This window comes from Colletotrichum abscissum (genome assembly GCF_030869225.1).
Source record: "Colletotrichum abscissum strain IMI 504890 chromosome Unknown Scaffold_4.1, whole genome shotgun sequence".
Lineage (NCBI taxonomy): Eukaryota > Fungi > Ascomycota > Sordariomycetes > Glomerellales > Glomerellaceae > Colletotrichum > Colletotrichum abscissum.
In genome coordinates this window covers 279,808-297,874 of record NW_026850320.1, presented here as the reverse complement: position 1 = coordinate 297,874, position 18,067 = coordinate 279,808, and the positions used below count along the sequence as shown (strand labels likewise).

General features: G+C 50.8%; 6 protein-coding genes across 6 annotated transcripts; 4 read left to right on the top strand and 2 right to left on the bottom strand.

The window, feature by feature from the left end:
• Positions 1 to 17: 17 nt before the first annotated feature.
• Positions 18 to 2,855, top strand: CABS01_02035 (uncharacterized protein; the record flags this gene model as incomplete). Its single annotated transcript, XM_060535414.1, has 3 exons — positions 18 to 110; positions 1,728 to 2,331; positions 2,404 to 2,855. The coding sequence occupies 3 exons, from the start codon at positions 18 to 20 to the stop codon at positions 2,853 to 2,855; spliced, it is 1,149 nt and encodes a 382-aa protein (XP_060395719.1).
• Positions 2,856 to 2,969: 114 nt separating this feature from the next.
• Positions 2,970 to 4,600, bottom strand: CABS01_02034 (allergen; the record flags this gene model as incomplete). The annotated part of the gene is made up of 3 exons (XM_060535413.1): positions 2,970 to 3,137; positions 3,194 to 4,337; positions 4,395 to 4,600. The coding sequence occupies 3 exons, from the start codon at positions 4,598 to 4,600 to the stop codon at positions 2,970 to 2,972; spliced, it is 1,518 nt and encodes a 505-aa protein (XP_060395718.1).
• Positions 4,601 to 7,193: 2,593 nt separating this feature from the next.
• Positions 7,194 to 9,206, bottom strand: CABS01_02033 (uncharacterized protein; the record flags this gene model as incomplete). The annotated part of the gene is made up of 1 exon (XM_060535412.1): positions 7,194 to 9,206. The coding sequence occupies one exon, from the start codon at positions 9,204 to 9,206 to the stop codon at positions 7,194 to 7,196; it is 2,013 nt and encodes a 670-aa protein (XP_060395717.1).
• A 1,399-nt stretch (positions 9,207 to 10,605) lies between these two features.
• Positions 10,606 to 11,997, top strand: CABS01_02032 (endoglucanase; the record flags this gene model as incomplete). Its single annotated transcript, XM_060535411.1, has 1 exon — positions 10,606 to 11,997. One exon carries the CDS (start codon positions 10,606 to 10,608, stop codon positions 11,995 to 11,997), a length of 1,392 nt encoding a protein of 463 aa, XP_060395716.1.
• Positions 11,998 to 13,763: 1,766 nt separating this feature from the next.
• CABS01_02031 (uncharacterized protein) lies at positions 13,764 to 15,261 on the top strand (the record flags this gene model as incomplete). The annotated part of the gene is made up of 3 exons (XM_060535410.1): positions 13,764 to 13,965; positions 14,028 to 14,410; positions 14,479 to 15,261. 3 exons carry the CDS (start codon positions 13,764 to 13,766, stop codon positions 15,259 to 15,261), a joined length of 1,368 nt encoding a protein of 455 aa, XP_060395715.1.
• Positions 15,262 to 16,557: 1,296 nt separating this feature from the next.
• CABS01_02030 (uncharacterized protein) lies at positions 16,558 to 17,733 on the top strand (the record flags this gene model as incomplete). Its single annotated transcript, XM_060535409.1, has 1 exon — positions 16,558 to 17,733. One exon carries the CDS (start codon positions 16,558 to 16,560, stop codon positions 17,731 to 17,733), a length of 1,176 nt encoding a protein of 391 aa, XP_060395714.1.
• Positions 17,734 to 18,067: the final 334 nt, after the last annotated feature.

The window sequence follows — 18,067 nt, the reverse complement described above, 5'->3', positions numbered from 1 at the left end:
CGTGATTCTTCCCCAAGATGGCTGCATCGCCATTGACCATTCAATCAACACCCCCGCGAAACCCCCTCCAAATCAAAGAGCAACCCGACAAGGACCAAGGTTTCCCGATAGTGATATGGGTTTACTCGGGGCTTCGGCGCTCAAACTCTCATTGATGGACGGTTAATTAACATCGTTTTTAGCAGCAGGCGTGGATATTTCGTGTTGGGTAGTCAGAGTATTGGCAACAGTTTCTCAAAACTTCCTGCGTGCGGGAGACATTCCACCTGGCGGCAGGACCTTCCACACTTGCATCATGCTTGAGGTTAGTACCGATGACACTACCGAGTCGTCTACATCCGTCCATACGTCGAAGCGCAGTTGCGGGTACCGCCCGGTCCGATATGGCGACGAAGCCGAAGCTGGACCAACGACAGACCGGCCCCTCCTACACGCGCTCTCCACTACTGCCCCGCCCCCGGTCACGACATGTCGCAGGATTGTTGGCAATCCGACGTATTGATAGATAGTGCCTTTGAGCACGGCTGTCCGATATAGGCTGCTGAGTAATGCGAATGCTCGTGACTTGGGGATGCTGCGGGTTTGGTGAGATTGCGTGCTGGAGCAGAAATGCTGCGTTGACGTGACTGGGAGTTGAATGGTTATTTGAGAGTGCAAGAGCCCTCTACTGAAGCCAAGTTTGCTGTATCGTGGTTGATCAAGTTTCTAATGGATCTTGTTAAGGGGTGCTTGTTAGTTGATGTCGTGCAAGCTTCACTCCTGCTTCCTTCTCTCTAGTCTATGAGTCTTAGAGTTGACTTGGGACATTCAGTAGAGTACGATTACGTGCCAATTTCACCGGCAGCGCAAACTGAAATTGTAAGAGATCCATGTTGTAACATCCGGGTAATTCTTGCATGGCTATCTCAAAGTTGCAAAGTGCTGTTTCTGAGGCGTCTTGGGTTTTTATCAGTTGAACTGTTTTGAAATGGATCATGCAATATTCAATTACCATAGTAATTGGTGGAACGCAGATTAGGGATAAGCTTAGATCGACTACTTGTCCTGACTGAAAAGACAATAGAAGTACTTTTTCTATGTTGTGTGACCAAGTCCCTCAGATTTCGTAACCTGTGTTTATCCCAAATAAAGTATAGACGATTTGAGATTTCCAGGTAGGCAAGTTGAAAAAGACCGATCGATGTTGACTTCACGATTTTCGGCCCCGAAAGCTCAAATATCCCATTTCGTTTCTCAGTTTTTGAATTTGATGAAGTTTTCGCGGCAAAATCATGGTGATAATAAGAAATCGCTGTGTTCCACCAATTCCGCCAAGATACTTCGGACTATTCAAAACACAACTGGCGAGGAAGATATCAAGCGCTAAGATTATGACTTTTCCTACTTTTAAAAAGCCTTCCGATTAAGGGAGACAATCAATCAATTACTTCAGACACTCTGCGAGAGTTTCGTGGTTGCCAAATGAAGCTATTCCAGGAAAATCCCCGCTTACGTAACCACTCGATGCGACCCTGAAAGCACGGATGGTCCCTGGACCCTTGAAGATATTTTGTTTCTTAAGTTTCCAACTTTGCCAACTTTCCTGACATAATGCCTAAGGCTCAGTGAGAACTTGTCACAACTTCTATCTTTCAAGTATGACGTAGAAATTGATGTACGGGCAACTTTCAGCCTCATGACATTTGAGATCGCATCATATTCTCCGAATCTCCATGGACGACTTATAGGCTGCGGATGACACCAACGGCGGACTCTCCAGTGTCATAGAAGTCCAGATCGACCCCGATGGAGACCTAACCTTGCGGGCGGGGCAGCAGACAGACAAGCCCGAAAGGCTATTCCACGTCTGCGCCAGCGCCTTGCGACGTTCATCGCAGGTCTGGAAGAAGATGCTCTTTGGTCCATTCAAAGAATCTAAACCGGCGTTTGGGCCATGGGTGGTGAACCTCCCTGAAGACGACCCCGAGGCTTTGGAAATAATCCTCAATATCATCCACGCGAACTTCCCCTTGGTCCCGAATACACCTGACCTGTTTGAGCTTTATGAGATTTTTCAGATGGCGAACAAGTACGACATGATTCCGGCTCTGAAACCTTGGGCTGTTTCTTGGTTGCATGTGGCAGAGAATTGCCAAAAGGGCACGAATCGCTTTGAAGGCCGAGAGAGGGCAGCATTGTCCTATGTGGCGTGGGAGTTGGGGCAGGTTGAGCTGCATAGGCAGATGGTCAAGGAATTGATCATGTATTCCTCGCTCAGCGAAGACGAACGCATGGTCAGCCAGAAGGTGTTGTTGGATGACGTTGGTCCTATCGGCCCACCCGGTCTACTTGGTAACATCCATGCCTGCTTTACCCCTTGGATCTGCTGCCGTGCTTGAGGGGATTGCTAACAGGAGTCTGTAGAGATTCTCCACAGACAGCGAGAAGACATCATCAACATCCTGCCACTCCAAATTAACTCCGTCATCAGAGAACTCATGTTCAACGACGGGTGCTGTGTTGATAAGAGGGCCACCTGTGAGGACAGGAAGCATTGCAACTTCATTATCCTAGGCAGCTTGATGAGAGGCATGGGCGACACAAGTGGTGGTGTTGGTTTGGAAGTGAAGTGTGATCGGATGGAAGCTGTGGCGAGCTTTATGGATCGCATTCGGAGCATTGCTAACGAGATATGCTTCCATGATGGGCATACTACCCGATGCAACCCAGGCCCGAAGATTCAATTCATGTTGAAGAAGATTACCAAGGGGCGTATTGTTAAGCTAACGAAGAGCAGTATTCAAAAGATGGAACAGAGGCGTGAAGAATTCGGATTGGGGCCAGAAAGGGCAAGAACGCCAGAAGAACTTTCATAATTTTTTGAATACACTGGGCCGATATATAAGATGCAAACAATCATTGTAATATTATGATCAATACTATTAATGCATATGACTAACTAAAGAAACGCTCAGGATATTATTATGCATTTAGCTCATAATGCCCTTGTGGCCGTCACCATCAGCATCCTTGAAGGGGTTCAGCTTGTCAACAAGCGAGATCTTCTTTCCAGTCGCGTCATGCGTGGCATGGTCAGTGGTTGAGGATTTGCCGGCACCGCTGTGGCTGGTGCTAGTGCCAGTTGAGCCGAAGCGGGGCTAAGAATATGGTCAGAATACTGTGAGTAGATAATATGATTTGACGCTAGGCTCACCTCGGATTTGTTCAGGCCTGAGCTGCCGTGAGTTGCAGTGGTAGGGCTGCCAGAAGTGGTGTAGTTGCTACCAGAAGTCTGGGTACCGGTTGGGTGAGTCCCGTGCATAATACCTTGGGCGGTGCTGATGGACTTGTCACCTACAGTTTGGTTGTGGGCGATATTATCGCGGCCAGTAGTCTGGTTGTGGGACAGGTTGCCAGTTCCGGTTGTGTTGTTGGCACGAGTGTTAGCAGCCTGAGCAGCAGCAAGGCTGTCGGTGCCGTGCGTACCAGTGGTGCTGTGGGAGCCGAGGGGGTTGTGAGTGCCGGTTGTGTTGTTGTGGCCGTGATGGGTGGCAGCACCGGCGGCGGCAGCGCCGGCAGCAGCGGTAGCAGCCCCGGATCCGGAGTGAGTGTTGTGCTGGTTGACACGTTGGCTCTCGAGACCGGTGTGGCCAAGACCGCGGTCGTTCACGCCGTGGGTGGCAGTCTCGTTGTTGTGGTGCTTGTGGGCAGCCAATGCAGCTCCTCCTGCGGCAGCGGTGCCAGCAGCAGTGGTGCCCTTGCCGGGGCCAGAGTGGTGATGGCTGTCAAGGCCACGCTCGTGCTCGTTCTTGTGCTCGTGGTGCTTGTGAGCGGCAACTGCAGCACCGCCAGCGGCGGCAGTGCCGACGGCTGCCTTGCCGGCCCCGTGGCTGTGGTCATGGCTATGACCAATTCCTGACTGGTGAGTGTTACCGAGATCCTTGTGGTACTTGTCAGGGCAACCCTCAAACTCGTCGTAGCGGTGGTGACGAGGGCCGTCCGTGAGACTTCCCTTCTCCCTGGTGAACTCTTCGAGAGTCTTTACAGGGAGAGTGGTAGCCTCGTGGTGGATAGGCTTGGCGTGGTGTGTCTCGTGAATGGGGATAGTGGTGTGGACAATATGAGGCTGGATAGTATCCTTCTGAATAACAGGCTGGATGTGCTCATGGATATGGTGGTGCACTCTCTCACCAGTGACCGCGGGGGCAGTGGTCGAAGTGTGAGTGGTCTCGTGTGTAGTAGAAGTGTCCTTGAACTTTGCGTGTTCCCGGTCGAGAGTGTCCTTGGTTTCTCTCTCGTTTCCGTGGTCGAAAGTCTTGTGTGCAACCGGAACGATGTTGTGGTGGTGCTTCTCGGGGCTGGGAATTGAGACAATCAGTTGGAAGGCTTTACACAATGTAGATAGCATTGCTTACAGAGTCTCCTGGTGCTTAACAGGCTGAATGGTAGTATGGTGGTGATCTTGGTGAACCTCCTTGTCGACAGCTGTCGTAACTTCCTCGTGGCGATGGGGACGGATCTGCTCCTCGGTCACAGCTCTGTTGACATCTTCATCGACACTGGTCTTGTGGTGACCGTCCTTGGAGATGAAGGAAGAAACGGCTTGCTTGGCTCTATCCATGATTGCGGTTGTTATTTATGTTAGGTGATTATTGGTTGAGTTGTAGTGATTGAATTGTATCGCAAGAGGGTTTTAGGGATGATGAAGTTGCAGTATATATAGGCATCAAGTTGACCGATATTCACTAACCTTCAGGCATCGAAGAAGCATCTGAAAATTGCACAGTCCCTCACCAAAGGAACAAAAACGTCATAGGACATTGAACTTCAGCTGTCCTAGTACTAACGCCGCGTAGAGATTCGCTGAATCTCGAATTCATTCCCCATCGGCGACTGGAATTCCCGTCCAAAGCGGCCAAAGCTAGGGAATCCGATGCAACACGTCATTCAGAGATCATGATGAGCCTGGACTCATCGAAACCAAACGCCTCAAGGTTTGTGCCGAAGAGCTAAACGTTGAAACGGACCATCTGGGGAAGCTGAAATTCGGAGCTACTATTCTGCCACTGACGAGGGTGAGGAACGACTGAGCTGGACAATCTTGGCATGGCGCCTAGCGGTGGATAACATCCAATGTTATCGGAGGAATGAGTCCTGTGAGTTAAGCCTCATTAGTGCGATCCGTTGGGCCCCGTTCGACGGAAGAAGGCTTGATCTCAGTTCTCAGGAATCCCGGCGTGGTGGCGCAGACAGGTGTGTCTTGACTAGTCTTGCGCTAGGCTTGGGTAGCTCCAGATGTACGGCGTCATTATGGATGCGGCTATGGCCCGCGTCGTCGGAAATGGATAGTACTGTGGGAATTCCTCACAACGATCGCGGGGTACAGCGAATAATCGAGAGTCAACAAAGCTTAGAGCAGTTGACCTGTCAATATTTTGGCCATTTGCGCGTGTCAAGGTTCCCAAATTGGCTTTTGCGGTAAGGGAATTCTCCGAGAATTGCAATGATGAGCATTCGCATTGCATACCTATTAGGCAAGGAGTGAGAAGCGGAGCAGGATCCGTTAGAAGTCAAGTTGAAGGCAAGCAAACTTTGGTCATCAGCATTTCCCTCGGCAGCATCGGGGGTAGATCAGCGATGCGTTTGCCTCCCGTGTCTCTTTGCAGACCACTGGCGTCTACTACTACAACGCATTGGGTTGAATAGTCTACACAAGCTCTGGAAACTATGATCCGTACCAATCATGTCTCCCAAGAATGAATAGCTACATTGCTGTAGAAGCTGTTGTGAGAAGTACCTATGTTGCGTCTCTGTGACCGCAACAGTCTCCACCCATGTGAATGAAAGCCTTAGTGTCTTAGAACGAGTCCATTCTGGGAGGCTCTGAAATTGAATCCCCAAATGACGAAATCATTGCATCTCCCTACTTTTGAGCCGGCAAGTTCGAGAGTTGCTAGCCGGTGTCTACGTATATGTAGCGCACAAACTCGTGCTGCAACTGTGGCTGGTCCGGTGGCTGAAGGTGAGGTTGGATCGACAGCCGCTCTGAGATAATACCCACTCCAGGTTAAGCAGTTACAGTACTTATCTAGTCGAAAGAAAGGCTTCATTTTTGTTTTCCGAGGCGGCTGAAGTAACATCCACGTTCATTGAAAATTCTCAGGAGGATATGTGTATTTGTGTGTTCATTGTCATGCTGCGTTGACCTGTTCTTGATAAGGTAGCTTGTGCTCATAGTTCCGAGGTGACACCGAAATCTAGAAGATCTCGATACCTTGTATGCTGCAAGAAGGCCGCAACTACTCTTATTCACACGCTTTCACCTGGAAGCTGCCTTAATTATTCAAACGTACGAGATCTCGATCACAATTTAGCCCGGAAGTCCGAATAAGGCTTGGTGTAACGACGACGGACCCATCTCTCTGACGAGGGGGTGGGGGTTCTGAGTTGGTCCACGACAGGGAGGAACGCCAAACTCGAGGCTAGTGCAGAGCAAATTGGAGATCTAGAAACGAGGTTCTAACAAGTGTAATCGTCTTTGGGCACCAAGGATGAGAGGGCACGATGTGCATCACGCGCAAGCACCTACATGCGTTAAGCCGTTTTGATGTCAACTTATGGGATGCAGCTAACACGGAGCATCCGAGCGGCCTAGTGGTGGCTGGATTGCACGTGGCCCTAGCATGGCGAGATTCAATTATTCCATCGGGCTCGTGGAATCTTATTCGATGGCTAGACTGGCTAGTCGAGTACTCTCTCGTAAACCCTCTGCTCAAAACTGCCGACTGAAGCTGTCAAGGACTAGATTCTGGCCATATCAATCGGGGGACACCGGACAGTAAATTGCCCTTTTGCCATAGGTCGTCCATTGTTTGAGCGCTGTGCTCATAATGAATACCTATACCATGTCCTTTTACGACCATCCTAAAGATGTCCATCGTGATCCTCGACAAGCTTCCCTTGATGACAAGACGGGACTACTCAACTAGGGAATAGACGTCAAGGCCCCCAAGGTGTATGAGCTTGGAGAGTGTTTTAAGGGTGACGCTTTACTGGGACCAGAATTAGGAACAGAAACGGTCGACAGATTAAGACAAACGACCACGAACAGAACAGATCAATCACACAGTGTGACTGTGTCCGTTGTCCTTGGATTTGAAAGACATCTGATATCCCACAGCGTTCCAAAACAGCTCATGCGCCCCGCCTAAAGCTCAAGCGTAACGCCTTTCCTTTTCCTGCCACCTCAAGGGCATGGCTTCTCCAACCGTGCCAAATGCGACATACCCAGTTTCCTCCGAAGGTCTGACATCGCCGATGCAAACTCGCACTCCTTTGATCCTTTTGACCTGACTGGTACCATCCTCCAGTGAGCTCTGTTGGGCTATGTTCACGTGCGGGCTATCTCTCAAGAAGTACGTGGCTCGATCCAGTACGTCAGGTCCTCGTCTGAGACAACTGAAGATGCTAGCTGCAACACCCGAAGCCAGCATAACTGTCGATGCGATGAATAGAATTGAAATCCAGAGTCCGCTGACACGCACTACTAACTCATCCGGTGTTCTCATACCCGTGGTATTTTGAACAATCGTATTTTCGATTTCCCGGTTGAGGGTATGTACCTGGAAGTTGAAGTCGCCGGTGATATTGCGTGACGCCACGGAGGCAAGCCAGAAGGTGTTGAGCAGCTGGGAGAATCGCTGTGAAAATACTGCATCTCCTACCTCGTAAATATCAGTTCCATTGTAAGAGCCGATGCCCGGTGCGGAAAAAGGGGCGGCCGGGTGGGTGAAGTAGGTTTCCAAAGGTGAAGGGTATGGTTTGTACCATGCGCCATTCTCCGCCTCCCATGTTGTCAAGGTGACTCGCATGAACGTTGTCATGAATAAGTCGAAAATTCCTGCCGGTGCCATTTTCTGGGATCCTTCCGCAATGGCACCATCCAATACTGTCGTAACTGTCATATTGTCTGGCTTCTCAATCCGTCTAACACGACGGGCGCCACAGAGATCTCCAGTGCAAGCCACGTCGACTTTGGCATGCGTCGTTGTAAGTGTACATGTAGCATTAGTCGTTATGCTGTCTTGGGGATAGTAGGACGTGAATATCAACTTTCTAGGCTCCTTGCTAAAGAGGCCGTGGAATCCGTCGGATTTAATGAGTAAAGTCCTGCCGGTAGTGTAGGCTGCTTCTCGCCCAAGTGTTTTGTTCTTGTATGCGAACCAGCCTACAAGGGACATTGATGCTCCACGCTGGACTGAACAGTCTGCATTCATATAGGCCGTCTCAAAGGTGAAAGAGTAGTTATGTCCCTGGGAGAAGCCACCTTGAGTCGCAATGGGAATTCCCATAATCGCTGACCAAGTCGTATCGGCACCGTCGAGGCTGACATCGTACCAGCCGTAGGCATCGGCTGCCGCTGTTGGCGGATAATATTCGAGCATGGGGATCTTGACGTTGCCGAAGGCATCTCGAGGTCTTGTTTTGATGTCCTCGGGGAAAGACAAGGCCGAGATAAAGGCTCCTTGAATGGAGGGCATTGTGCTGAAACCAGCCGAACTCTGGGCTCCTGAGTGTGGAAACACGGACATGAACTCAAGGTTCTCAAACGGGTACGGTTCTGATGCTTGAGACGGTACCACATCGATGATACGTAGAGCTGCTTGTCCTCCGAGAGGAGACATAGCCCAGAGTGCTATGAGGAGTGGTGACAGGATGTTCATACGTCGTAGAGAAAGCGGCGTTGTAACCGCACTGGAGACTGTGCGGCAGCTGAGGAGGTACTCTAGACTGAGAATCGAGACGCCACGTTCCATCTTCCAACCGGCCGCAGCCTTGAGCAGATTGGCGGCAACAGCGGCAAAAACGATGGGGAAGACAGTCGGGCTGTACGTCGCGGCCATACGTAAGGTTGGAACCATTCCCGCGTCGATCGGCCAGTTGTTGTGTTTGAGAGCCATCATGCCGTAAATGATGAAGCATAGGGACGGGATTATGAGAAGAACATCGAGAAGAAACTGCTGGATTGCGCCAGCGGAGTCTCTCTTCCTAATGCTATGTGTCTCTGTGGGAGCGGATGCGGCCTTCTTGTCGCGGCTGCCTTCGCTAATAAGGCTCTCCGCCGGGTCGTTATTCGGGTCATCCGATGCGGGAGATGCGGCATTCGTGGCGCCACTGTCGAAATTGGCTCCTTCGGTGAAGTTGGAGTCGTGTAAGATATCAGGCATGATGCGCGGCTTTGTTCGGATGGTACACCTATTCGCGTTCCAAGTTCAGTGTGTCCCAACTTGACGGAGGAGAAGCCTTTCGAATAAAACTCAGTGAAAAGGAGGACAACGTTGGGCAACAGCTGACTTGGGAAGAAAGAACTGTTTGGTGAGCGGATCATTCCTCGGCTGTCCGACGCGACGCTGTGCCGCAATGTTGGAAGCATCGCTGGTCCGCAATCTAAGACAGGCTGTAACGCACCCCGGCTGCCTGCATGCCCATGAGGAAAGGCTACATGGCTACCTCGTCTCGTATGTTGGTCTCACAGTCTTGGCAGCTGAGAACGGTCATTGGCGAACATGACAGACAAGATCAACGTGTTATATGTTATCTTGCTGCTGACATGTTCGTTAGGATACTCTGTAGGAGTATGGGTGCATATGATCAAAGATTTACATCTCGAGTATCGTGTCAAATTTGTGAATTTGCGTTTTCTATCTGATAGATGTGGTCATACTCGGGCATCATGTGAGATAGTCTCTACGAGTCACCCGTCCCTTTTCGATACTGAGGGACGAGCTTACCCCCCAGGTGCAAAAGTTAGAGCAAGTATTAGTGTGTACGACTGTTCGAATTGGCTTGCTTCGTATAAAGTGAACGACGCAATGAAGTTTCCGCTGATGTTGATTCGGCAATTACCTGTACCCGTCTTGGAATATCTCGACGGCGCGGGGCTCTTCTACGTCGAAAATCAACCCTCTGAGTCGGCTCATCCTCCAAGTCAACTCATGTCGCACCGGACTTCTAAGAACGTGCGAATAGCTTCAGCGATGTTCAGGAAGCACTTGGTTTTTTGCCAACTTTATCTAAGTGGTTATTGTTGCTTCGAAAAAGGGAGCTTCCGAACTGGAAGGCAATTCGATTACCACTCTGTAGACCTTTGTCACATGATCGATGCACTTGACCTGACTGAAACTGAGACTAAAGAGCTGTTAACGTAGCAACTTCTCTTAGACGAAGCCACATCCTTTGTTCCCCACAGAATAGCGACGTTTACGGCAGATCTGATGTTCTGTGCACACAAGTCCGAAGTTCCAAACGGGAATGGACAAAGCTGAAGAAAAAAGGATCTGAGCAGTTGTGCAACAAACGGCGGAGCCTGTTCAACGTCTAGAATTCTTTGAATACTAGTACATTGTTACTTGACAGAGGGCCACTGGACTAATTGCAGCGAATACATATATCCAGGGTATTCTTCCCAGAATCACAACTCGCCAATTCACCCCAGCTCGAAACGTTTCCCTCGACACCTCGAGATTTTCTTTTCTTTCTACGACTTCAGCCAACTTCCTAGCCACTCTTTTCTCGGCACATTATCTTTTCTCTCACTATTCTTTTCCTCGAACAAGAAAGCCCACGATGCTTTCCAACATGAACCAATTTTTTCTTCTCGCTTCGATGCTGGCATCGACGACGTTTGGACACGTTGTCCTCGAGAATCCCAAGCCCTTCAAGTTTGTTGCTGACGGTCCTACTAACCCGATTTCTAGCACAGGTGATGACTTCCCATGCAAGATCCCCTCTGGTGCCAGTTACATCATCGACGGAGCACCTACAGTCATTGCCATTGGCGAGACCTTCGAGGCCACCTTCAAGGGCCAGGCTGTCCACGGAGGCGGCAGCTGCCAGTTCGCCCTCAGTGCCGACGCCAACCCGACAAAGAATTCCAAGTGGATGGTCATCCACTCTATCGAGGGCGGCTGCCCGGCCCGCAACCAAAAGGGTAACCTCGAAGGTCCCAACGAAGATAAGTACCCCTTCAAGATCCCCTCCAGCATCGCACCCGGCGACTACGTCTTTGCCTGGATCTGGCTCGCCAGAGTTGGCGGCCAGCCGGAGTACTACATGAACTGTGCCCCCATCACCGTCACTGGTGGCGCTGGTGGTGCTACGAAGAAGAAGCGTGGACCCATTGCTGATCGTCGCATGTCCCTGGCGAAGCGTGAAGAGTTTCCTGAGCTCTTCATGGCTAACATTGGAGAAGTCGCTGGCGGCTGCACCACCGGAGAGGCTCTCAACGCCCAGGTTCCCATCGCTTTTCCCAACCGCGGCCTCTACTTCGATCGACCCGAGGGCGACAATCTCTACAAGCAGCCCTGTGACGGTAACCCTAATGCCGGAGCCCCTGTTGAGGCTCCGGCTGGCGACGATGTGCCTGCCGGTAGCATTGCTACGTCTGTTCCGACCTCTATCATTGTCGACGGCTCATCTCTTTCACCACCGGTCGCAACTGGCTCCTCCGCCATTGCCTCTTCCATCATTTCGACACAGGAGCCGGCTCCTACACCTGCCGAAACTACCGCTCTCGTCGAGCCTACTGTCCCTATCACACCAACTCCTCCGGCCGAATCTTCTATCCAACCAGCTCCTACAGCTTCTATGATTTCTCCCATCGAGACCCCAGTCCCTACCCACATCGTTCCGACTCCGTTTATCTCTTTCATCACGGTCACAATTACCGCCACCGACTGTGGAGCATTGGCCACTCCCGGTGCGCCCGTATTTGAGCCCACCGCCGTCCCTACATCCTCGCCTGATTCACCCACACCTGATCCCGACTCCGACGACGACTCTGATTCTGACCCCGAATCTTGCACTGAAGGCTACTTGACCTGTTTGGAGGATGAAACACACTTCGCTACTTGCACTGGCGGCGAGTTGACTGCGCCGCAGCCGATTGCCCCTGGCTTCAAGTGTGCCGCTGGAGAGGGTGAAGGTCTAGACATCTCGCCTATTGGTGGAGAGTATTAGAAGGTAGTCTTAAATAGTGCATGGAATGGATCGTGGCGTCAAGTGCCATGTTTTTAGCTCATTTTATCGCAAGCGAAGTTGATTTCACGTGTGCTCTGCTAGCACTTGTGAACTTCCCTCTCCTAACGTGTTGACCAGCTGTGGAACATAAGGTGCATACAATCCGTCTTCATGTAGGTCATACTTGACTGCTGGAATGAGATCATCAATAAGGTGTGTTGCCCTCTACTCAGGTCAATGTGGATGCCTACTATCATTACAGGCCAGACTGTCGCCGATACCTGTGATCGGCCCCACTTTCCACAGACCCGGCGGCCGCTCGGGCAAGGGGGGCCAGTCCGATGTTCTGGTCCGGAAACGAGGCTTGGTCGATGGCAATCCGACTGTCAACCGAAGTCCCATTTGAAAGCGCAAAAGAAGCGCTCTAAGCGCGGCATTTATGTCTAAAAGCGCGTGTCATTTACTCTATCAGTCATCTGAGGGGCGTCTGTCTGGCGTCTGGATCACAGTCCTCAACCGGGTAGGCCAGTCCCGAAAGGAGTCAGCTGGGGGAGGGTAAAGAGATGCTCAGTGGAATAGATCTGTGTGGTTCAGTCTTTCGCATCTTCAGTGTCGACCCAAAAATTTGATGCGGACAACTCGCATGCAACCCAGTTCCTTATGCTTACTCGATTCCTTGATTCGTGGTGACAGGGTTAGGCGCGCGTCTTTGATCCTTCTGGCCAACATTTTGGCCCTAGCTCATCTGACGCCCGCGTCTAAGTCGCATTGACTTCGGCTACCATACTGCCGCACCTTCGCAGAGCTATTAGGGGCTAAACGTCGTACAAGTGAATCAATACCGTCCTTGACATCGAGCCTATCAATTTCGCTCACACGGCTGGCTCGGTAATGATTGTTGGGTACTCTCTTCTGAGCTGCCTAATAATGCGGAGCCTTCCTCATGCACGACGTCAGGAGACAACAGCACTAAAAAGGTCGTGCTGGGGTCCGCAAGGAGCTCGGGGAATAAAAGCTCGCCTGTCCAGTTGCCGCCTCCCGTCGCCAAGAGAGCGTTCCTGTCGATCAGACCCTATTGTGCCCTGCGGTTAAATTTCGGCAGTGACAGGCAACAATGAGGAACCCCAATACAAACATCCCAAAGTTCCTTGTTTTGACTGCCTTGAGAACACAGCTAAAGGGTTCCCTGAATAGCCCCCGCGATGGTGGAGCAAAGCTGACATGTTTCACGTCCTTGAAATTAGCTTATGGGGCCTCTTGGTGCTTACGGGTTGCATTGATGGCCTCTCTCAAAGGCAGTGCCCTCCCTTACCAACGGCCTCAATAAAGTAGCCGTGGCTTGATTTTAGACTTTGACATGGGTTTTCTAGGCGGTTAAAATCTAAGTTGGGGATCCTTCGCTAGGCACAGAACCAAAGATCCTACCAAAGATCCTATTCTTTGCCAAAGAAGCTCGATCCTTCAACGTGCGATCGACATCTGCCCCCAGAATTCATCTCGACAGAAATCCATTTGCTAGGCATCGCGATCATGGCTAACAGCCTTACCTGGTTCGAGACTCCAGCAGCCATCGCGACCTCACCACCAAAGTCCCTTTCACGTTAACGTTCTTCAATTTATATTAAGATGTTGCTACTCCTCATTCTCAACTGCCACAAACCAAGACAGCCTCAAGCTTCTAGCTAATCATCACACTCTTTCTCAGGACGATAGTCCTTGCTTTCCCTCTTTCATCATCCTGATACGCCACGGTTCAAACACCAATCATGAAGACTTCTGCCACTCTTTTGGCCTTTGTGGCCGCTTCCAATGCCTCGCCTCTTGGCGTCTCTGTCAAGCGGGATGCCTTTGATAGCAAGGATGCCATGTGCAAAGGATGGGATCTCACAACTCCTGAGGGCGCGGACAAGCTCTGGGAAGATACCTACGCCGGAGCATCTCTTGACCTCTTCATCAAGTCTCAGTGGGGTAAAGTGTTCAACGGTCTTTCTTGTCATGAACTTCAATTCTAATGAAAGTCTTACGGGCAGAACACGAGAACTCTTGGGTGAAGAACCTCGAAGACTTAGTCTCAGGTGGCACATCGGGCAAGTCCGGTGCTGCCGGCTGCTCGGCTCTTGGGAACGAGTGCAAGCCGTTGAACGACATGACCTGCGATGCCCAATACGACGCATACGGCAAGACCCCTATCGGCAAGAACTCCTACTGGATCTTTCAAGCAGTCAAGGGCATGCATGCCAAGTTCAACGAGCTGAATCGTCAGCTCACCAAGGAGACTCTCATCAGCGGACTGCAGATTGGTCAGATGGTGACCGACTTCCAAGGAAACCAGGACGACCCTGGCGACGTCCTTGGCTGGCTTTCCGCCGCCGCTTCCATGGGTGGTGCTATCGGTGGTCTGGTTCCTGGAGCTGTAAGTTTGCCAATCTCTGAGGAGCCTGTGACGTTTTCAGGACTCTCGCTAACGAATTGCTGCGACAGGGGACTGCCATCGCTGGTGGCTTCGGCATGCTCAGCGGCATCTTCTCTGGACTGGCTGCCTCCAACAGCGCCGATGATATCGATCAAGGCTCAATTTCGGCCGCCCTGGCTGACGCTTTCAAGCAAGCTACTGGTGCCCTTGAAAATACCCTCCGCATCGCCACCGGCGGCGGCACCAGCCAGGCGGAGTACGACTCGCTCCCGGCCCCCAAGTGGGATACCTACCAGAGCAAGATCACAAAGTTCTACAATGGCGGCTGGTTTCTCGTCGACGACGACGAGCAGGCCGTCACTGTCGCCCTCCAGTCCATCAGCAACAACATCAAGCCCAAGGTCGCCAACGACGTCATGAGCGCCGCCAAGCTCTATCTCGTCGCTGACAAGCGCGATGAGGTCAAGTCTCGCGAGACCTGCGGATATGCCACAGGACGGCAGTGGATGGCGCTGCGGGATGGCGAGGAATACTGCTTCTACATCATGCGCAACAAACCCAACCCGGGCCCTGACAACGACTGGGCCGAGGTTGAGTCCGATATCTACGACAAGATGGCCTCGTACGGACTCGGCAACCGTGAACCGTACTACCGCGCCATCATTGACTGCGCGCTCAACGGTGGAGATGACAAGGATAAGGTTGACTTGAGTAACTTGGCTTGGGGCAAGGTCCCTACGTGCTACTTCAACCTGCCAGCGATGTTCATCGACAAGGATACCAAAACTGGCTGTGGTAGCCCCTTTGATAACGCGGATTGCAACTACATCGCTGCCACCCCGATCTCTTAAATGGTCGTGACAATAGGTCTTGTCAGTCTTCTTCCCAGGTACCAGATTTTCTCTTATCGTGTACTAGCCTTCAAACTCTGTATATACCTGTAGCTTATTAGCTTAGTTCAGAATTGCCTAATAACAAAGTCCAAGCCTCAAGTGGACCCTCTTAACATCCTGAAGTCCCCCTCATCATCCTCGTTCTTTCGATATCTCCACATCGGACTCATGAGATCAATTCGACTTATCTATAGAATCCACAGCATTGCTTCACTTCATAAAGGAGAGCCTGACTACTTCAGCACCTCTTGAGATTTGTGATAGTAGCAGTCTACGCCGAGGAACCTATAGTTGACCATGTAGACGAGGTTGAAGCTTTTGTACAATGCACATTGGAAGAAAAAGAAGTCATTGGTCAACATACCTGTTAGGGTCCAAGTCGAGTGAATTTGCCTTTGGCACAAACATTGGCTCTCCCGGAAGGAACTTGAAGTATACTCATGCTCATTTTATAGTGACTCTGAGTCTTCATTCCTTTAAGGACCAGATCGCCTTTCAGGAAATATATCTAGTGGCTCAGAAGGTCAAAAGCCAATAGGTAATTCATAGTTCATAGATGTGCAACCCCAATTACAAATCCCGCAAATCATATGAGCTGTGACCAAAGCCTAGTTCTCAATTCTTTTCGAGGATATTTCCTCCTCAGTCGAATTCTTGGTTGAAAGTTTCCTGAATCAGTAGAGCTTAGTCATGTGCCCAGACTTCGTCATTCTCCGCACGATGAGTCTCAACATGAAGTGCGGAAGAAGCTTTGGCCTCAATCCAGAACAAGGCCAAGCCCAGACGGACCATCCCGCCTGACCTCCGGAGCCCGGGTCCTTCCCCGCGGAACAGCTCTGATCAACGTGGAGGAGAGACCAAATTGACTCTGTCAACCTTGCTTTTGGTTGCTTTTGGTTGTTTCCATGTATGCCAAGCATCGCTAACCTATCAGCTCAGTCTGTTCGTTGCTGAGCGTGTATCATTACGTAAAACTGGCACTTCCGTGCGTTTCCCTTCCCCTCAGCTGCCTCTCCATTGTCTGCGCTTCAACAGAGTTTAACGGAACCACAAAACTCTACCATGTAACGCGACATGACATCCCAAGATGCCCCGTGACCTCCGTGCTGAGGTTGGCCCGGTGGGCGGTGCTGCACTGGTCTTGGACGACATCACCGCGCGTCTCGCCTAGGTACTAATATTGTTCACTAACATTCTCTACTCTTCTCAACGGGATTCATCTCTCTTCCTCACAATCGAACAAAACTGTGAAGCATGGAGTTCAAGAACTTGGCTCTTCGATCAGCTACGGCGGTAGACGCATATGACAGTGATATGGACAGCGAATGGGTTCAAACACCGCCAGAAGACGCATTCACAGACGAAGACGAGATTCAAATAGACTCGACGGGAGATCTACTGCTGCACGTCGGCTCCGATTCTTCTACCGGCACCACCAAATCATTTCGCGTATGTTCAAACACATTACGACGAGCCTCACCATTCTGGAGGCGCACACTCATTGAGACAACGTCAAAAGCTCAGCCGGGCGACGAGGAGTGGTGCGGATGGACTCCATCGTTGTACGCTTGCCAGCACGACAAGTCGGACGGATTGATGATCCTGCTCAACATCATCCATGCAAAATTCTCACTCGTACCGAAGGATCCTAGCCTCACGGAAATTTACCACACTCTTTGTCTGGCAAGCTTGTATGAGACGGAACATGTCTTTCAACCGTGGATTGCGCAGTGGTACGGTATGATGAAGACCTCTGAGAGCACCAGAGACGGCCGGGATCTGGCGATGCTGTCTTGCATTGCTTGGGCATTGGGCGATGAGGGACTGTTTGCAAGGACCATCATCAAGATCAGCCTTACCTGCATCATAGATGATCAAGGTCACATGACCACTCCGGACGGGATACGCCTAGAAGACTATTTCTATGACTCTCTGGGCTCGCCGACCATACCTGGTAAACGCCCTCACGTTCCGCGTTCGCTCAAGCCCCATGCTAAGAATATCTCAGAAACCATCCGTACCTTACGCAGTCAACTCGCCGCAGAGCTACCTTCACACCTCAATGGGGTAATCGGTAGATTGATAGATGGGAAATGGCTCTGCGCTGGCATTTCCGGAATTCCCGTAACTCGGAATAAAAAATGCGACTATGTCGTGCTCGGAAGTGTATTGGCTGGCCTCATCTATGTTCGAGGATCGAGAGCGACGGAAGTAACAATCAGAGCCGACGAGAGCATCATGGACTTACTCAAGTCTCTTAAGAGGGCATTGTCATACGCGACTTGCTATGAGAAGCACCCGGAATGCAACCCAGCAGAGCGAATTTCGGAAGCCATGAAGAAAACGATCAACGAAATGGAAATACCTTTGAGTTCAGATTGCGTCCAACGGATGAAAGAACAACGTCAAAAGACTGGGTGGCAGAATTGAACGCTCATAGTTGACAACAGCATTGGAAAGTCGCATGGAGATCGGGCGTTTGTAGAAGCTGCGGTTTTGGTATGCTCGCGAGGACGGGAGCATATGCAAGCGGAGAGCACACTCTCCAATGGCATCAAAAGTTTAGTATCTACCTTATTGTAAGATGAATATTTCAGGAAAAGGACCCCACCAAGTATCTCGAAGGAGCTATTTGAAATTCACTCTATCTTATCAACTAGTCTGCAGCTTCCAGACCATACTTGCACCTGTGCATGACAACTAGTGGAGGTCATTCGAGAGCGAGTCGATATTTTAGTGATTCATGACAGCGGCCTGTCCGCGC